The following is an 18,555-nucleotide window of genomic DNA, read 5'->3' as shown; positions in this document are numbered from 1 at the left end:
TGACTTGAACGTTTAGGGGGCCAAATTTATGGGGATGGGGGAGTTTCTGACATACAAGGAACCTAATGACGGAACCTAATGTTACTTAAAGCAAGGAACATCATAAGGTTGCCGGGTAAAGCGCCTCTGTCGCCAAGTAGCCACTTGGACCCATGAGCAAGGTTATTCACCCTCAATTGCCTCAAGTGTCTTCAGTCACAATTGAGGGAACACTGATGGATCCCAACGTTACCCTAAGCTAAGTATATTGGAGGGACATCATAGGGTTGCCAGGTAAAGCTCCACCGTCGTCAAGTAGCCACTTGGACCCATGAGCAAGGTTCTTCACCCTCAATTGCCTCAAGTGTCTTCTGTGACCATTAAGGTAACACTGTTGGATCCCAACGTTCCCCATCCCAAAGGCTGGGGTCTTCAGTCTAGTTCTTCCACACCAAACTCGCCCAACCGATAAGGGCCTTCCCCAAACTGTTTGCTGAAGCATTAAGACTGGAACATCACTGGAACTAGGGGCCTTGGCTGACCCTTGAGAAACCTCCTCACAGTGCGGTCGGGCAGTTGACGTACCCCTGTCCCTAGACCCCTTAGTTCCAGTGAAGTCTTAAGTTTGGGGAAGGCCGTAACGGCGTGGTTGGGTGAGTTTGGTGTGTACACTGTGCCAGTGAGCCAGGCGCTCACGAACATCATGCCCGTCTTACCTGTGCACTCGGGGTTGTGACACTCGCGGCTCTCGGCCCAGTGCCCGCGACACTCGGAGCCACCGTGGGCGGCGGCTGAGCATTGCCTCTTCCTCTGCTGGGTCCCGTTGGCACAGGTCACCGAGCAGTCGCTCCACGCGCTCCATTCCTGCCACTGTCCATCCACTGTGGGGAGCAAAGCAGAGGGGTGTTAGGTGTAGCCTGGGCTGCAGGCCGGCCGGACTAGCACTTAGCTGGAGAGGAGGAGGGAGGAGAACCAGACCTGGACAGAGGGCGATGTTGCAGAGCTTGCTCTGGGTCTCGGGGCCGTCGCAGCCCCTGCCGCCGTGCTGAGGTGGCATGCACACCCGGGTCCGCGTCCGGTGACCCCGGCCGCATGTGAAGGAGCACAGGCTCCACGGGGACCACTCCTCCCACACGCCGTGCACTGCCAACACAGAGAGGAAGTCAGAGACGCGAACACGCGACCACGCGACGGGCAAGATGGATGGAGATGCGCCTGAAAGGACCTAATGATTAAATAAGGTCGACCGCATTCGATGGGGGGAAACGTGGTGGAGTTGGGGTACAGACCAGCGCTGGGTAGAGACAAGAGGGACAGTAGGGACAGGTTTAGGGACGAATTCACTGTTCTGGGAGGACTGTGGGAATTTGTGCCCATTCGGTCAACAGAGTCATCGAGGTCAGTCCTGCCTGAATTGATGCCAACCATCAAACCAGGCTACTCTTCCACGCCTACAGCGGAGTTTGCTCATTTATTAGCTCCCCCCGCTCGTGCCCTCACCTTGACGCATTCAGACACCCGAGCGTCGCGTAATGAAAGCTTAAGTCCCACACAAACACTTTTTAATTAAAAGCGAAATCCCGCCGCACCCGCCACCACACAAAAGGGTCGGACGGGGCACCGCGGTGGGCCAGCTGGTGCCAGTTTTTCTCGGGAGTGGGATCGGGGAGTCATCCATAAATAACGAGTTTATTATCGACCGCCTGCCTGAGTTTAACCGGATCGGATGCGAACTGCTGACGTTCTCGTTTACTAGCGCTAAGATGGCGAGATTAGCGTGAGATGCCTAACTTCCGTCTTGAACCTTCTTTAAGGTATGCGGTACGTTCCGGAAAGAGCAAGCTTCCCTCTGTTCCTGCTCTGGTGTCCGGTGCATAGCACTTCTTTTCACCCGATAGGGGCGGAGTCTCGCAGACCGTGTGTGCGGAGAGCCTTGCACTGCCACCAACGTAATTGCCCAACGAAGAGGAACCCTGTTTAGTCGTTGTCCCTCCTTTGCAGACACACAGCCAATCGTGTGTTCGTCTAGGCGCCCGGCTGACCACGGCTCCACTCCTGACCAAGGAGGGTCGTGACTAACACACCCCCACACCGACCGCTTCTTTTCACCTGCACCGGGTGGGTTCATACGAAGATCCGTATCGCAACCGGAGAGTCATGCACTGATCTCCGTTATCCCCCGTCTCTGTGCAGCGCCTCAATCAGTCAGCAGAGGGAGTACCAGCAGCGGTTATGAGGATTCCCTCCCTCGGACCAGCTACTTATATCCGTGTAGGCGCCCGAGAGTGTGTACAGAAATATTCTGCCGTTACCCCTGACTGCCGGTCACGTTAACGCCGAGCAATTTAGAGACGAAATGTCAGGCATAGTTGAGCGCAGGAATTTTAATAAATAAAGCCGAAGCGCATTCCTTCCTTTAACTCGTTCGGGAGGAACGCAATCTCAGAACTATTTTATTATTCCGCCTACGACTTGCTGGTCCGGGTAAAGCGCTGGAAAGGATCCTTTGGACTGCGGCCAGTCGCCGGCCGGGCCGTCCGTGACATTTCCGCGGGTCTGACATTCCAAGTCGTCCAAGATACGGGTCCAAATATGGAAATGAGAACAGATGAGCTTACACTTCTCTGGGGACCCTTGACGGGCACTGATGTGGACTTGGTTTCTTCTCCTCTTCCCTTGGGAGTGGTAGGGATTGGCTCCCGTCTACCCGGATCTTGGTTCTGTAACCGTAAAGGTGTTGGATGGAGTTGATCTCAAGCTCTTCCAGACCTAACTCAACAAAACAGTCGTTCTTGCCCTGAAACGGGTAAGATGGGGGCACCTTCAACCTTCACCTCGTGTTGGTTCCTTGGTTTCTTCTCATCTTCCCTTGGGATTGGTAGGAATTGGCTCCTGTCTAGCCAAAACAGCATCAGCGGAACCAAGAAACCAACCAACCAAGGAACCAACCGCATCCCGTCTGACAAGTGAAGCAGTTGGGCTCTACTCTTTGGAAATGAGAACAGGCACACCAATGTCTGTGATGAGCTTACACAGCTCTGTGGACCCTTGAAGGGCTTTGATGTGGACTTGGTTTCTTCTCCTCTTCCCTAAGGAGTGGTAGGGATTTGTGCCTCTTTAGCCAAAACAGCCTCAGAGGTTCTTGGTTCCGTCATCCTAAAGGAGTTGGATGGAGTTGATCTCAAGCTCTTCCAGACAAGTTTGCCCATGTCCTGCTCGGTTTAGATCCGGTGGTGGAACGTCCGTTAGAACTTGCTGCGTAGCATAATAAACCTAAGAGTTTTGGCGCCACTATCCCACCCCGCTCCCTAACCCTAACCCTCCCTATATGCTTGAATTCACGCAGTTTAATGAGGTTGGTTCGTACGGACAGTCAGTCAAACGGTCAGTAGGGTGCCTGCATATGAACTATCGACTCTCCACGAAGCAGAACCTCGTGGGGGGCGTATTTTAGCTTTGTTGTTCCTACGGGAGCGACAGAAAACGCGGTGTCAAAAGTGGGACGATCCATCGTGAAGGGAATGGAAATGGCGCCTCATCGAGTTCTCTGGGAGAAAACTAACGTCGGCAGAAACATCGATCATGATGATGATGGTAATAATAATAATTTAAACATGAAAGCAATTTCTACATGCACATCAAAAGCAAAGATCTAAAAGAAGATGCGCTAGTGCTTAATAAAAGAAAAGATAAGAAGGTGACATAGGTGATTCTGCGGCTAACACTACCTGGACAGGGGGCAGTGTTATTGCAAACCCTGGTTTCTCTTAAAGGGCCGCTGCAGTGCGTTCCGTAAGTTGTGATGCACGTTCTCGTTCGCACCTGCAACCCTTGACCGCACGTAACTGAGCAAGAGCTCCACTGGGACCACTCGTCAGCACCGGGGTCACCTGTGTAGGAGAAGGGTGACACCGGTTAAAAGCAGTAACAAGGTCACAGAAGGGCCCACGAGACGGGGCTAGCAGGAATCGGGTAGGTAGGTGGGGTCTTTGGTTTTACGTCGAATATTGCAGTATTAATTGGGACACCGGTTGCCAATTGAATGGGGACTGTTGCCATGTCTCTACATGCAGTTCTACACTTGGACATCGGGGAACCACTCGGTGGTAAGGGACAACCGGAAAACAGCGCAGCAGCGACGCGGACAGAAGGGGTACGCAGGGGGAAACTACGGTGCAGCTTTTTCCTCAGAGGTTGGCAGGTTTTCCTGAGGTTTCAAACGAAGGGTAGTGGTAGGCAGCGATCGAATTGGTGCCAGGTAGCCCAGCGGGATGCCCTTTTCCTACTCCCGAACAGAATACAAGGTGGTAAATGGGGGCTGACAGGTCGTGCCGAGCCAAACAGGGACACCGGTAATCGTAATCTTACAGGCGGTCAAATTTTGTTTGGAGCAGCTTTTTGTTCCTCAGAGGTTGCCAGGGTTTTCCTGAGACTTCAAATGAAGGGTAGAGCCACGTAGAGCCAAACAGGGACACCGTCTGTAACCGTGTCCCTACAGGTGGTCAAATTTGTTGGCAAATATACGGGGCAGGTTTTTCCTGAGTAGAGCCACCGGTGGACACCACTAGTCCCTAGTTCCAGTACAAGGGCTGACGAGTTGCACAGAGCCAAACAGGGACACCGTCAGTAACCGTAACCCTACAGGTGGTCAAATTTGTTGGCAACTGCCCCATTTGTTTGGGGCAGCTTTTTATTCCTCAGAGGTTGCCAGGGTTTTCCTGAGTAGAGCCATCAAACCAGGCTTACCACAAGAGAAGGAAGGCGGCACATAGTGGACGATTTTGTGCCAGGTGGTACGGGGTACGACAAGTCACACAGAGCCAAACAGGGACACCGTCGGTAACCGTGTCCCTACAGGCGGTCAAATTTGTTGGCCAGCTTTTAATTCCTCAGAGGTTGCCAGGTTTTTCCTGAGTAGAGTCACCGGTGGCATGGACACCACTAGTCCCTAGTTCCCGTACGAGGGCTGAGAGTCGCGCAGAGCCAAACAGGGACCATCAGTAACCGTGTCACAACCTAAATAAGTCCGGATCTCTCCACTAGGGGGCGCCGACTCGACGTTAGCTCAGAGTTTAGAGGTAAAACGTGCAAACGAAAGAAAATTAAACATGATTCAACTCAAACAACACAAAAGATGGAAAACATGGAGGCATGCGGGATGAGTTCTACAGGTTAGAGAATGACCCGCCGTGTACGTTAGTTAGCAACCCAAAATGACCTCGACGAGAGTTCGGAGTCTCCTGGAACTGACTGGAATTGAGGACTAACAGGAGGTCGGCCGTCCGGCGTTCAGCAGCTTCATCAGCGCTAAAAAACCCCCCCAAAAATAAAAAGACGCCATGTGTGGAACACTGGACCCCGGGGTCTTCCTGCTTAGTAGCTGTAGAGGAACCTATGGCTGTGGATGTGAACCCATAAACCAAGAGTTCCACCTCTCAGTGTCTACAGTGCATGATATTATTAACAATTTACCTAACAGTGCCTAGTGGGCGGAGCTTCTAAATCCAATCCCGAGGTTCTGACTCCAGCGTATAATTTGGGATGTGCGGGTACAAAAAGTGGATCAACCCGCCGCCCTGCGTCTCTGTGCCCCCTGGTTTAATAAAGCCTGATGATGATGATGATGAAGCAAATGGACAAACAAATCAAAGCAGCGAGCAGGGGGGTGAGCGGGGGCGGGCAAAGCAAAGCAAAGCGGGCCGCGAACCCATGAGCATGAGGTGACCCGAAACAAAGACAGAGCATGCAGCAAACGGGTGGGTGATGGAATAAAATAAAATAAAATAAAATAAAATAAATAAATAAATAAATAAATAAATAAATAAATAAATAAATAAATAAATAAATAAATAAATAAATAAATAAATAAATAAATAAATAAATAAATAAATAAATAAATAAATAAATGTTTTCTTATTAATTAAATAAATAAAAAGTGCTTGTCTAATAAATAGAAATAAATAAATAAAAAAGTTTTAAGCCTAATAAATAAATAATAAATAAATAAAGTGTTTTCTCATTAATTAAATACATAAAAAGTGCTTGTCTAATAAATAGAAATAAATAAATAAAAAAGTGCTTGCCTAATAAATAGAAATAAATAAATGAATTAAAAATGTTTGCCTAATAAATAGAAATCAATAAATAAATAAAAAAGTTTTAAGCCTAATAAATAAATAATAAATAAATAAAGTGTTTTCTTATTAATTAAATACATAAAAAGTGCTTGTCTAATAAATAGAAATAAATACATAAAAAAGTGCTTGCCTAATAAATAGAAATAAATAAATAAATAAAAAATGTTTGCCTAATAAATAGAAATAAATAAATAAATAAAAAAGTGTTCAACCTAATAAATAAATAATAAATAAATAAAGTGTTTTCTTATTAAATAAATACATAAATAATGTTCACTTAATAAATAAATAAATAAAAAGTGATAGGCTAGTAAAAATAGAAAATAAATAAATTGTGTTTGTCTAATAAATAAATAATAAATAAATAAAAAGTGTTTGCCTAACAAATAGAAAAAAATTAATTAAATAAATAAATAAAAGTTTGGCTAATAAATAGAAATAAATAAATAAAACGTTTTTTCTAATAAATAAATAAATAAACAAAAGTGTTTGCCTAATAGAAATAAATAAATAAACAAACAAATAAATAAATAAATACAAAGTGATAGTAAAAATAATAAATAAATAAAATAAATAAATAGCGTTAGCACAGTAGAAGTACACAGCCCATGCAGGACAGTCCATGAGGGGAAAACGTCCAAAACAAACCGAAACAAAGAAAGACAGAACGAAGAAAAGAAAGAAAAGGTCGTGTCCCTTTTGTTGTTGTTTACGACCAGCATGCGGGCTGGAATCTACCGAACCTGGACTTTCGGGGACGAACGCGGCGGATGCTCGACGGGTGATTTGTGGGAAGATCTGGCAACACTTTCATTGACGTTTTATATATAATAATAATTTCAATAATAAGGAGGGGGGGTGAATATCAGAAGCACCTGGACGTAAACAGGGGTTAAAGAGAGAACATGCAAAAGTGACTCGTTAGCATCAAGGAAAGAAACAGAACTATTTATTACCGGTTTGTGCCATAAATTTGGCAGCCTCATCTCGCTCCTGCCGGCCCTTTGGGTCGTGAACCGATCTTGGCCGTTGGCTTTTTACCGTATGCTCTCCGATCAATCCGAATTCTGGAGACAGAATAAAGGCTGGGTGAAAACTGGGCGTGGCCCCTCAGGAATCCTCAGAGACAGCAAGAAAATAATAATAATAATAATAATAATAAACATCAGTGAAAGATCACACAGAGCCGGACCCCCTCCGGGGGGCGCCGGTCGGTCCGGGGCGTCCGCGGTGCCCGGCGGGACGCCACAACAGCATGCACAGTCGCTCCGCCCCCTCACCCTTCACCCGTCAGCCCCCCCAAATGAAAAAGGAACAGAAAGAAAAATGAGAGAAGCCACAGAAGAGACGGGGGGCTGGTGGTGGTGGTGGTGGTGGGTGGGCGGCGGCGGTGGCGTGGACGTGGTAGTGGGAGCAGGGGATTGTGGGTAGAAATGGGAAGGAGGGGGGGACATGGACATGCTAGATTGATCCACAGTTTGATTCCCAGGATCTCGGGGGTCATTAATCATAAACAATCAATAAAAACCACCAACGAGCCAATCCACCTTCCGACACTGAACCCTGACATAATAGATCTGTTATATCAGCTCTCACATTTACAGCTCCAGCTCCAGATCATCTGGTCCTCCAGCGCTCTCATACACTCGCTCAGTGGTGATCATCTTCCTTCAGGAGATTTTCACTCATGTGTCCCCTATGTCCTCTACTTACACAGCATGTGTCCCCTATGTGTCCTCTATGTGTCCCCTATGTGTCCTCTACTTACACAGCATGTGTCCCCTATGTGTCCCCTATGTGTCCTCTATGTGTCCTCTATGCATCCTCTATGTGTCCCCTACATATACAGCATGTGTCCCCTATGTGTCCTCTATGTGTCCTCTATGTGTCCCCTATGTGTCCCCTATGTGTCCTCTATGTGTCCTCTATGCATCCTCTATGTGTCCCCTACATATACAGCATGTGTCCCCTATGTGTCCTCTATGTGTCCTCTATGTGTCCCCTATATATACAGCATGTGTCCCCTATGTGTCCTCTATGTGTCCCCTATATATACAGCATGTGTCCCCTATGTGTCCTCTATGTGTCCCCTATATATACAGCATGTGTCCCCTATGTGTCCTCTATGTGTCCCCTTTATACACAGCATGTGTCCCCTAAGTGTCCTGTATGTGTCCCCTATATATACAGCATGTGTCCCCTATATATACAGCATGTGTCCCCTATGTGTCCTCTATGTGTCCCCTATATACACAGCATGTGTTCTCTATGTGTCCTCTATGTGTCCCCTATATACACAGCATGTGTCCCCTATATATACAGCATGTGTCCCCTATGTGTCCTCTATGTGTCCCCTATATACACAGCATGTGTTCTCTATGTGTCCTCTATGTGTCCCCTATATATACACAGCATGTGTTCTCTATGTGGCCTTTGTGTGTCCCCTATATACACAGCATGTGTCCCCTATGTGGCCTCTATGTGGCCTCTATGTGTCCCCTATGTGGCCTCTATGTGTCCCCTATGTGTCCTCTATGTGTCTCATATGTACACTACATGTGTCCCCTGTATAGACAGCATGTGTCTTCATTTGTGTCTCCTACATACACTACATGTGTCCCCGTGAGTCCCCTTCACACTCTACATATGTGTCCCCTATGTGTCCTCTATGTGTCCTCTATGTGTCCCCTATATATACAGCATGTGTCCCCTATGTGTCCTCTATGTGTCCTCTATGTGTCCCCTATATATACAGCATGTGTCCCCTATGTGTCCCCTATGTGTCCTCTATGTGTCCCCTATATATACAGCATGTGTCCCCTATGTGTCCTCTATGTGTCCTCTATGTGTCCCCTATATATACAGCATGTGTCCCCTATGTGTCCCCTATATATACAGCATGTGTCCCCTATGTGTCCTCTATGTGTCCTCTATGTGTCCCCTATATATACAGCATGTGTCCCCTATGTGTCCTCTGTGTCCCCTATATATACAGCATGTGTCCTCTATGTGTCCTCTATGTGTCCCCTTTATACACAGCATGTGTCCCCTAAGTGTCCTCTATGTGTCCCCAATATACACAGCATGTGTCCCCTATATATACAGCATGTGTCCTCTATGTGTTCTCTATGTGTCCCCTATATACACAGCATGTGTTCTCTATGTGTCCCCTATATATACACAGCATGTGTCCTCTATGTGTCCCCTATATACACAGCATGTGTCCCCTGTGTCCTTTATGTGTCCTCTATGTGTCCCCTATATACACAGCATGTGTCCCCTATGTGACCTCTATGTGTCCCCTATATATACACAGCATGTGTCCTCTATGTGTCCCCTATATACACAGCATGTGTCCCCTATGTGTCCTCTATGCGTCCTCTATGTGTCCCCTATATACACAGCATGTGTCCCCTGTGTCCTTTATGTGTCCTCTATGTGTCCCCTATATACACAGCATGTGTCCCCTATGTGGCCTCTATGTGTCCCCTATATACACAGCATGTGTCCCCTATGTGGCCTCTATGTGTCCCCTATGTGTCCTCTATGTGTCTCATATGTACACTACATGTGTCCCCTGTATAGACAGCATGTGTCTTCATTTGTGTCTCCTACATACACTACATGTGTCCCCGTGAGTCCCCTTCACACTCTACATATGTGTCCCCTATGTGTCCCTCATGTGTCCCCTATGTGTCCCCTACACCTACTACATGTGTTCCCTGTGTGTCCCCAATGTGTCCCTCATGTGTCCCCTATGTGTCCCCTACACCTACTACATTTGTTCCCTGTGTGTCCCCTATGTGTGCCTTACACACACTACATGTGTCCCCTATGTGTCCTCTATGTGTCTCCTATGTACACTACATGTGTCCCCTGTGTCCCCACATTCACCGCATGTGTCCCCTACATACACTACATGTCTTCCATATGTGTCCACTGTGTCCCCCTATGTGTCCCATACATACACTACAAGTGTCCCCTGTGTCCCCTAAATGTACTGCATGTGTCTCCTGTGTCCCCTACATACACTACATGTTCCCTATATATACTATTTGTCCTTTATGTGTCCCCTACATACACTGCGTGTGTCCTCTGTGTCCACCAATGTGTCCCCATACATACACTACATGTGTCCCCTATGTGTCCTCTACATGTGTCTTCTATGGGGCCCCTACATACACTACGAGTGTCCCCCCATGTGTCCCCTGATTCTACCCAAAAACTACTCGTCAGACTCCAAGCAAGCTACTTGTGTCGGTCACCTCGACCCGACACTAGGGGGCGCTGTTGCACCCCGTTCTATCTGTCCGAATGCATACAAGGACGCCAAACTCAGTTGCTACATCAATCATTTTAAGAAAACGAGCAATTTAGGGAAGGACCTCATCTGTCCCTGTAGAGACACGGGTTAGTCCAGAGGGAACTCGCTGAACGACGTCTGAAGTGCGTCTGCGCTCATGTCGGCGTTGGGATTCGGCGTCTCCACAGGTAGAACGTCGTTTACCCAGAGCAGAACGGAGGACGTGTCCCTTTCGGACGTCGGTACCCGAGGACGGACATTCATCAGGACTTTAAAGACCCCGGGGTCCTTCTGTCGTACATCACGGCCGTGTCACTGGAGCCATTCATCCTCCTCTGTCCCAAACCGCCAGGGCCATTAGCTCCGACAGAGGAAGAGAAACGGCGGGTCACGCCCGGCAGGAACCCGCCGCTGCTTTTGTTTTAGGGGACTCGCATCACGCCCCCATCCCAAATCTTTCCGATCTGTGCTGGTACTCACACCCACTCTCAGGTGAATTACACTCCCAATTTACACTTCCATCTGTGGCTCTAAACTTTACTGCAGTCGGACCCAAAACAACCCCAAAAAAGCGCTGGTCTGGGTTCCTCACCGACGCCCCCGTGTCCTGGATTTACCGTCAGCCGAGGAACCGCCGCGGGTCAAACAAGAGGCGTCCATAAACAAACGGAACCAAAACCATCGCCGTCCTAATATAAATGAAATAGTGCCGTGGTGGAGCAGGGATGCGTCATCGGATCCTTCTGCAGTACCACGGAGAACTCCTGGGTGGAGCTCTCGCGCTGTCTGAGGAGGCTTCACACACACACACACACACACACACACACACAGAAAAAGCTCTGCCTCCGCCATCAGCTTCTACAACCAAAATCTGGTCCATAAAAACCTGGAGCACATCAGAATATATCAGAACCTGGAGCACCTCAGAACATACTAGAACATATCAGAACTGGTGCACATCAGAAAATATCAGAACCTGGAGCACCTCAGAACATACTAGAACATATCAGAACTGGTGCACATCAGAACATATCAGAACCTGGAGCACATTAGAACATACAGTGTATCACAAAAGTGAGTACACCCCTCACATTTCTGCAAATATTTCATTATATCTTTTCATGGGACAACACTATAGAAATAAAACTTGGATATAACTTAGAGTAGTCAGTGTACAGCTTGTATAGCAGTGTAGATTTACTGTCTTCTGAAAATAACTCAACACACAGCCATTAATGTCTAAATGGCTGGCAACATAAGTGAGTACACCCCACAGTGAACATGTCCAAATTGTGCCCAAAGTGTCAATATTTTGTGTGACCACCATTATTATCCAGCACTGCCTTATCCCTCCTGGGCATGGAATTCACCAGAGCTGCACAGGTTGCTACTGGAATCCTCTTCCACTCCTCCATGATGACATCACGGAGCTGGTGGATGTTAGACACCTTGAACTCCTACACCTTCCACTTGAGGATGCGCCACAGGTGCTCAATTGGGTTTAGTCCATCACCTTTACCTTCAGCTTCCTCAGCAAGGCAGTTGTCATCTTGGAGGTTGTGTTTGGGGTCGTTATCCTGTTGGAAAACTGCCATGAGGCCCAGTTTTCGAAGGGAGGGGATCATGCTCTGTTTCAGAATGTCACAGTACATGTTGGAATTCATGTTTCCCTCAATGAACTGCAGCTCCCCAGTGCCAGCAACACTCATGCAGCCCAAGACCATGATGCTACCACCACCATGCTTGACTGTAGGCAAGATACAGTTGTCTTGGTACTTCTCACCAGGGCGCCGCCACACATGCTGGACACCATCTGAGCCAAACAAGTTTATCTTGGTCTCGTCAGACCACAGGGCATTCCAGTAATCCATGTTCTTGGACTGCTTGTCTTCAGCAAACTGTTTGCAGGCTTTCTTGTGCGTCAGCTTCCTTCTGGGATGACGACCATGCAGACCGAGTTGATGCAGTGTGCGGCGTATGGTCTGAGCACTGACAGGCTGACCTCCCACGTCTTCAACCTCTGCAGCAATGCTGGCAGCACTCATGTGTCTATTTTTTAAAGCCAACCTCTGAATATGACGTCGAACACGTGGACTCAACTTCTTTGGTCGACCCTGGCGAAGCCTGTTTCGAGTGGAACCTGTCCTGGAAAACCGCTGTATGACCTTGGCCACCATGCTGTAGCTCAGTTTCAGGGTGTTAGCAATCTTCTTATAGCCCAGGCCATCTTTGTGGAGAGCAACAATTCTATTTCTCACATCCTCAGAGAGTTCTTTGCCATGAGGTGCCATGTTGAATATCCAGTGGCCAGTATGAGAGAATTGTACCCAAAACACCAAATTTAACAGCCCTGCTCCCCATTTACACCTGGGACCTTGACACATGACACCAGGGAGGGACAACGACACATTTGGGCACAATTTGGACATGTTCACTGTGGGGTGTACTCACTTATGTTGCCAGCTATTTAGACATTAATGGCTGTGTGTTGAGTTATTTTCAGAAGACAGTAAATCTACACTGCTATACAAGCTGTACACTGACTACTCTAAGTTATATCCAAGTTTCATGTCTATAGTGTTGTCCCATGAAAAGATATAATGAAATATTTGCAGAAATGTGAGGGGTGTACTCACTTTTGTGATACACTGTATCAGAACCTGGAGCACATCAGAACATATCAGAACCTGGAGCACATCAGAACATATCAGAACCTGGAGAACCTCAGAATATATCAGAACCTGGAGCACATCAGAACATATCAGAACCTGGAGCACATCAGAACATATCAGAACCTGGAGAACCTCAGAATATATCAGAATCTGGAGCACATCAGAACATATCAGAACCTGGAGAACCTCAAAACATATCAGAACCTGGAGCACATCAGAACATATTAGAACCTGGAGCTCTTTAGAACATATGAGAACCTGGAGCACCTCAGAACATATCAGAACCTGGAGCACCTCAGAACATATCAGAACCTGGAGCACATCAGAACATATCAGAACCTGGAGCTCCTCACAATATATCAGAACCTGGAGCACATCAGAACATATCAGAACCTGGAGCACCTCAGAACATATCAGAACCTGGAGAACCTCAGAATATATCAGAACCTGGAGAACCTCAGAACATATCAGAACCTGGAGCACATCAGAACATATTAGAATCTGGAACACCTCAGAACATATCAGAATCTGGAAAACCTCAGAACATATCAGAACCTGGAGCACATCAGAACATATTAGAACCTGGAGCACATCAGAACATGTCAGAACCTGGAGCACCTCAGAACATATTAGAACCTGGAGAACATCAGAACATATGAGAACCTGGAGCACCTCAGAACATATCAGAACCTGGAGCACATCAGAACATATCAGAATCTGGAGCACCTCAGAACATATCAGAACCTGGAGAACCTCAGAACATATCAGAACCTGGAGCACATCAGAACATATTAGAACCTGGAGCTCTTTAGAACATATCAGAACCTGGAGCACCTCAGAACATATCAGAACTTGGAGCACCTCAGAACATATCAGAACCTGGAGCACATCAGAACATATCAGAACCTGGAGAACCTCAGAACATATCAGAACCTGGAGCACATCAGAACATATTAGAACCTGGAGCACATCAGAACATATCAGAATCTGGAACACCTCAGAACATATCAGAATCTGGAAAACCTCAGAACATATCAGAACCTGGAGCACATCAGAACATATTAGAACCTGGAGCACATCAGAACATGTCAGAACCTGGAGCACCTCAGAACATATTAGAACCTGGAGAACATCAGAACATATGAGAACCTGGAGCACCTCAGAACATATCAGAACCTGGAGCACATCAGAACATATCAGAATCTGGAGCACCTCAGAGCATATCAGAACCTGGAGAACCTCAGAACATATCAGAACCTGGAGCACATCAGAACATATTAGAACCTGGAGCACATCAGAACATGTCAGAACCTGGAGCACCTCAGAACATATTAGAACCTGGAGAACATCAGAACATATGAGAACCTGGAGCACCTCAGAACATATCAGAACCTGGAGCACATCAGAACATATCAGAATCTGGAGCACCTCAGAACATATCAGCACCTGGAGAACCTCAGAACATATCAGAACCTGGAGCACATCAGAACATATTAGAACCTGGAGCTCTTTAGAACATATCAGAACCTGGAGCACCTCAGAAGATATCAGAACTTGGAGCACCTCAGAAGATATCAGAACTTGGAGCACCTCAGAACATATCAGAACCTGGAGCACATCTGAACATATCAGAACCTGGAGCACCTCAGAACATATCAGAACCTGGAGTAAGATGATCACCACTGAGCGAGTGTACGAGATGGCCAGAACAGAGAAGAGCTCCTTTATTATTATTATTTATTTATTTTAATTTTTATTATTATTATTTTTATTGTTGTTATTATTTATATGCATGATTTTATTATTGAATTTATTTCTATTATAATTTTTTTAAATTAATTGTAGTATTAATATAATTTTTTTTTATTATTTATTTGTTTATTAATTAATTAACTTATTTTAATTTTTATTTATTTTCCCTCGGTTTCCCACCACCTCCATGTGCAGGATTGAAGTTTCGTGCTACGTCCCTCAGAAGGAAGATCTGCTGTTCTGCCTGTGATGAGAGACGCGACCCGATCCTTATTTTTATTAAATGTCATCGCTCAGAAGTCTCAGCGCGGTGAGAACCGGGGAACCGCCTTCCGCCTCGGGCACCACGGAGAAGAGGAGCACGGCTGTTCCATGGGGTCGCTATATTTACCCGGGGTTTCATTAGCGATTGACCTCCACCTCATACGCCGAGCGTTTCACCTACACGGTGTCGACACAGCTGTCAGACGTCCCTCCACGGTCTGTGACGGGACAAGGTGCAGCCTGGGAACCGGGAGCCTGCTGATTTCACCCTACGAGCTTACTGGTGTTCAGCGCCTCAAACGGACAGTAGGAGTCCCTGTGGAGGGGAGCACTGTCAAGTCCCTGGCCACCCTACGTGCTACCTAGTGTCAGTGCTCAAACGGACAGTAGGAGTCACTGTGAAGAGGCAAAGTGTCAAGTCCCTGGCCACCTTACGTACTTACTGGTGTCCGGTGCCTCAGCCGGACAGACATCCGAGCAAGCTGAGGTGTTGTCTGGAGTCTCCTGAAAAGGACTTCTAGGACCTGTGTCTGGGTAGAAGTATTGTAGACGTTAGGAAGATCGGAGCGTCTACCCATCTCCGACTACACGCCACCGACGTGATCAGAAGTCTCTTTCCTTGAGGACCAAGGGTAGGAGGCTCCAGTTAGACTGGGTTCTCGGACAGGATGCCAATCGACTGCGGGGCCTGTCTGAACCCTGGATCCAAGGTCTTGCGTAAATTCCCACTGAGCGCCCGAGCGCCTTGGAAGTTGTAGTGGTCAACCCGGACCAGGAGTCGCGGCGGACCTCTGTTGCTGAGAACTCCAGTCCTAATTGATGAGGGATCCCTACGACCCTCCCTCCCTCCCTCCGTCCCTTGGACCAGCCGGTCCTCGTCCGTGTAGACGCCCGACCAGCAGGCTGATAATGGTGCAGCGGCGACCGTTAACGCCAGGAATAAACCGTACTATTTAATCAATTTCTGGAATCAAAGCGATTGTGTTCGTCCGCTAGAACCACGAGGGAGAGCAGCGCGACTCCGGGTAGGCAAATCTTGGCAGGGCTGGATATGCTACTCGGTCCTTTCAAGCTCATAATGTGGTAGAACGAGCACTGCCAAGCTCAGGGACTCCATGCCAAGCGCTGCATCTGTCGACTGAAAAGCACTTTTTTTTTCGTTGCTGTTGCACCGAGTCGATCGGAAAAGCGTTCCGCGTCGCGGCGGGCGTACGGAGAGATCCGAGATCGGGGGAAGATGGACGGGTGACGTCGAGGAGGAGCGTGATGGATGGGGGGGGGGCTGCAGGTAGATGGGACTCGGGCTGAAGCAAGGCGGGAGGAAATTAGCATGCAAATCAACTTTCTTAGCTCAGCAGAAGCAGCTTTGTATGGCGGAATGGAGACAGACACTGCGGCTACGCTAACACGCTCGCTCATAAGAATGCTACCGTTCCGACGCCATGTCCGTTCCAGTCTGCTATCGTTCAGGCGTTGAGACCTGAGAATGGACTGGGCACCAATCCAGAGATTTGAACCTGGTTCTCAGCGTTGGCGGGCTAGCATACGTAACCTAAGACGCAACGTAAAGTGCAGATAGTACCTTCAAGTACCTAAGTGGTGTTCAGTGCCTCAAACAAACCATAGGAGTCACTGTGGAGGGGCAAAGAGTCAAGTCCCTGGTCACCCTGTGTGTTTACTGGTGTCAGCGCCTCAACCGGACAGTAGGAGTCACTGTGGAGGGGCAAAGTGTCAAGTCTCCGGCCACCTTACATGCTTACTGGTGTCAGCCCCCTTAAACGGACAGTAGGAGTCACCATGGAGGGGCAAAGTGTCAAGTCCCCGGTCACCCTGTGTGCTTACTGGTGCCAGCACCTCAACCGGACAGTAGGAGTCGCCATGGAGGGGCAAAGTGTCAAGTCCCCGGTCACCCTGTGTGTTTATTGGTGCCAGCACCTCCACCGGACAGTAGGAGTCGCTGTTGCGTCCAAGCACATGTCCTTGAGCTACCAAAGAGTAGGTGTAAGGTCTTTTCCGACAGATACATAAGTATTGGGACACCACTTCCAATCGCGCAAACTCTCAGAATAATAAAATCCTCAATTATTTTTCGCCTCTCGTTTCCCTTCCGAATATGCTAATCTCATTTCTTCGGAGGAAGATATCTGATGCTAATTTCGGCTCGGAACTGACGGCTCGACATGCGACGACAGCGACAGACCGCCGGCGCCGTAATGGCATTTTAATCGACCGGCGTCGAAGCGCTCGCATCGTTTTAATAGCGCCGTGAATTTTAATAGACCTTTCAGGGACGCAATTTCAGAGACGCTCTTCGGTAAGGGACTCGCCTGTTTTCTCAGGTTTGTCTTAGCGACAGAGACGGACATTGTTTCCGGAGTTCAAGCTAGTGAGCGATGGAGCCGGAGACGGACAGACAACTCACAAAAAGCCATGCAGACAAGGTAAATGCTAACGCTAATGCTAAATGCTAATGGCTACGCTAAGCTAAGACGGAACAGAGACTGGAACTCGGGACAGGAAGGCAAAGCAGGAGACTTTTCAGGAGACGAATCACAGAGAGGGGGCGGAGACTAGAGGGGCGTGTCATGACACCGCAAGCATAATGTGTAAATAGATTTTCCATGCTAATGCTAATGCTAATGGATAATGCTAATGCTAATCTAACTCCAAACATAACCGATCCCTAGACTCGAGTCTTGGAACCGGGGAACCTCGAAGGGTGTGAGGGGAATTGTCCTAGCAACACCATAGTAACGATGTTTTCCCGCCTCTAATCTGAATGGGCACAAATTCCCACAGTCATGGGGATGAAGCGCCTGGTAAAACAGACCATGAATGAATGCCAACAGTTTACGGAAGGACCTTAACACACACACACACTTTCGATTTCTAGTAGCTCCAGGCACAAGACCCGAAGGACCCCGGGGGACTCGACCCCACGACCTTCTCGCTGAGTAAGAAACACCTGAACTGAATAATCCGGAAGAAAAGCGGTTAAATCCCGCAGCAACAGTCCTCCTGCCCCGCGGCGTTGAGTTACATAACCATCCACCTACTTCGTTCTCCCAGCGCCGCTTAACGCGTCTTTATGAAACGAAATCTCCCAGAATTCATCTGCCGCCAATTTGGGGAAAGTAAAACGGAGCAGCGTGGGTAATTTATTTAAGCGGATGGAGCGCTCGCTGGAGGAGACGGGCGATTAATTCCATGTCGCGGTGAATTTGGGGCGGCGCGGCGGCTCCGGCGCCTCGCAGGGTCCCTTCCGGGAGTCAGGTAGTTACCCTGTCCACGGTGGAGGTCCCCCGGACGCCCTTCCTGGTGCGACCCTATTATTTTGATCCGGACTTGGCATGGGACCTGCACCGGCCGATAGCACCGATGGGATTCGAACCCGTGATCCCTAGATATCAGGAGTAGTACATTTGGGAAGCAGGGACTATAGAGGTCA

General features: G+C 48.0%; 1 protein-coding gene across 1 annotated transcript in view; it reads right to left on the bottom strand.

Moving 5' to 3' along the window:
- The window catches only part of adgrb3 (adhesion G protein-coupled receptor B3), a 72,100-nt gene that overhangs the window by 33,836 nt on the left and 19,709 nt on the right, over positions 1–18,555 (bottom strand). Inside the window, exons 3-6 of the mRNA XM_063008168.1 lie at positions 7,073–7,183; positions 3,708–3,869; positions 958–1,122; positions 696–860 (exon numbers count right to left, since the gene is read on the bottom strand). Of these exons, the coding sequence (XP_062864238.1) occupies positions 696–860; positions 958–1,122; positions 3,708–3,869; positions 7,073–7,183 (603 nt within the window). The remainder of the gene's footprint in view (positions 1–695; positions 861–957; positions 1,123–3,707; positions 3,870–7,072; positions 7,184–18,555) is intronic.

Source organism: Trichomycterus rosablanca, chromosome 14 (genome assembly GCF_030014385.1).
Source record: "Trichomycterus rosablanca isolate fTriRos1 chromosome 14, fTriRos1.hap1, whole genome shotgun sequence".
Classification (NCBI taxonomy): Eukaryota; Metazoa; Chordata; class Actinopteri; order Siluriformes; family Trichomycteridae; genus Trichomycterus; species Trichomycterus rosablanca.
Note: the sequence above shows the minus strand (reverse complement) of the source record. Positions and strands in the feature narration are given on the sequence as shown.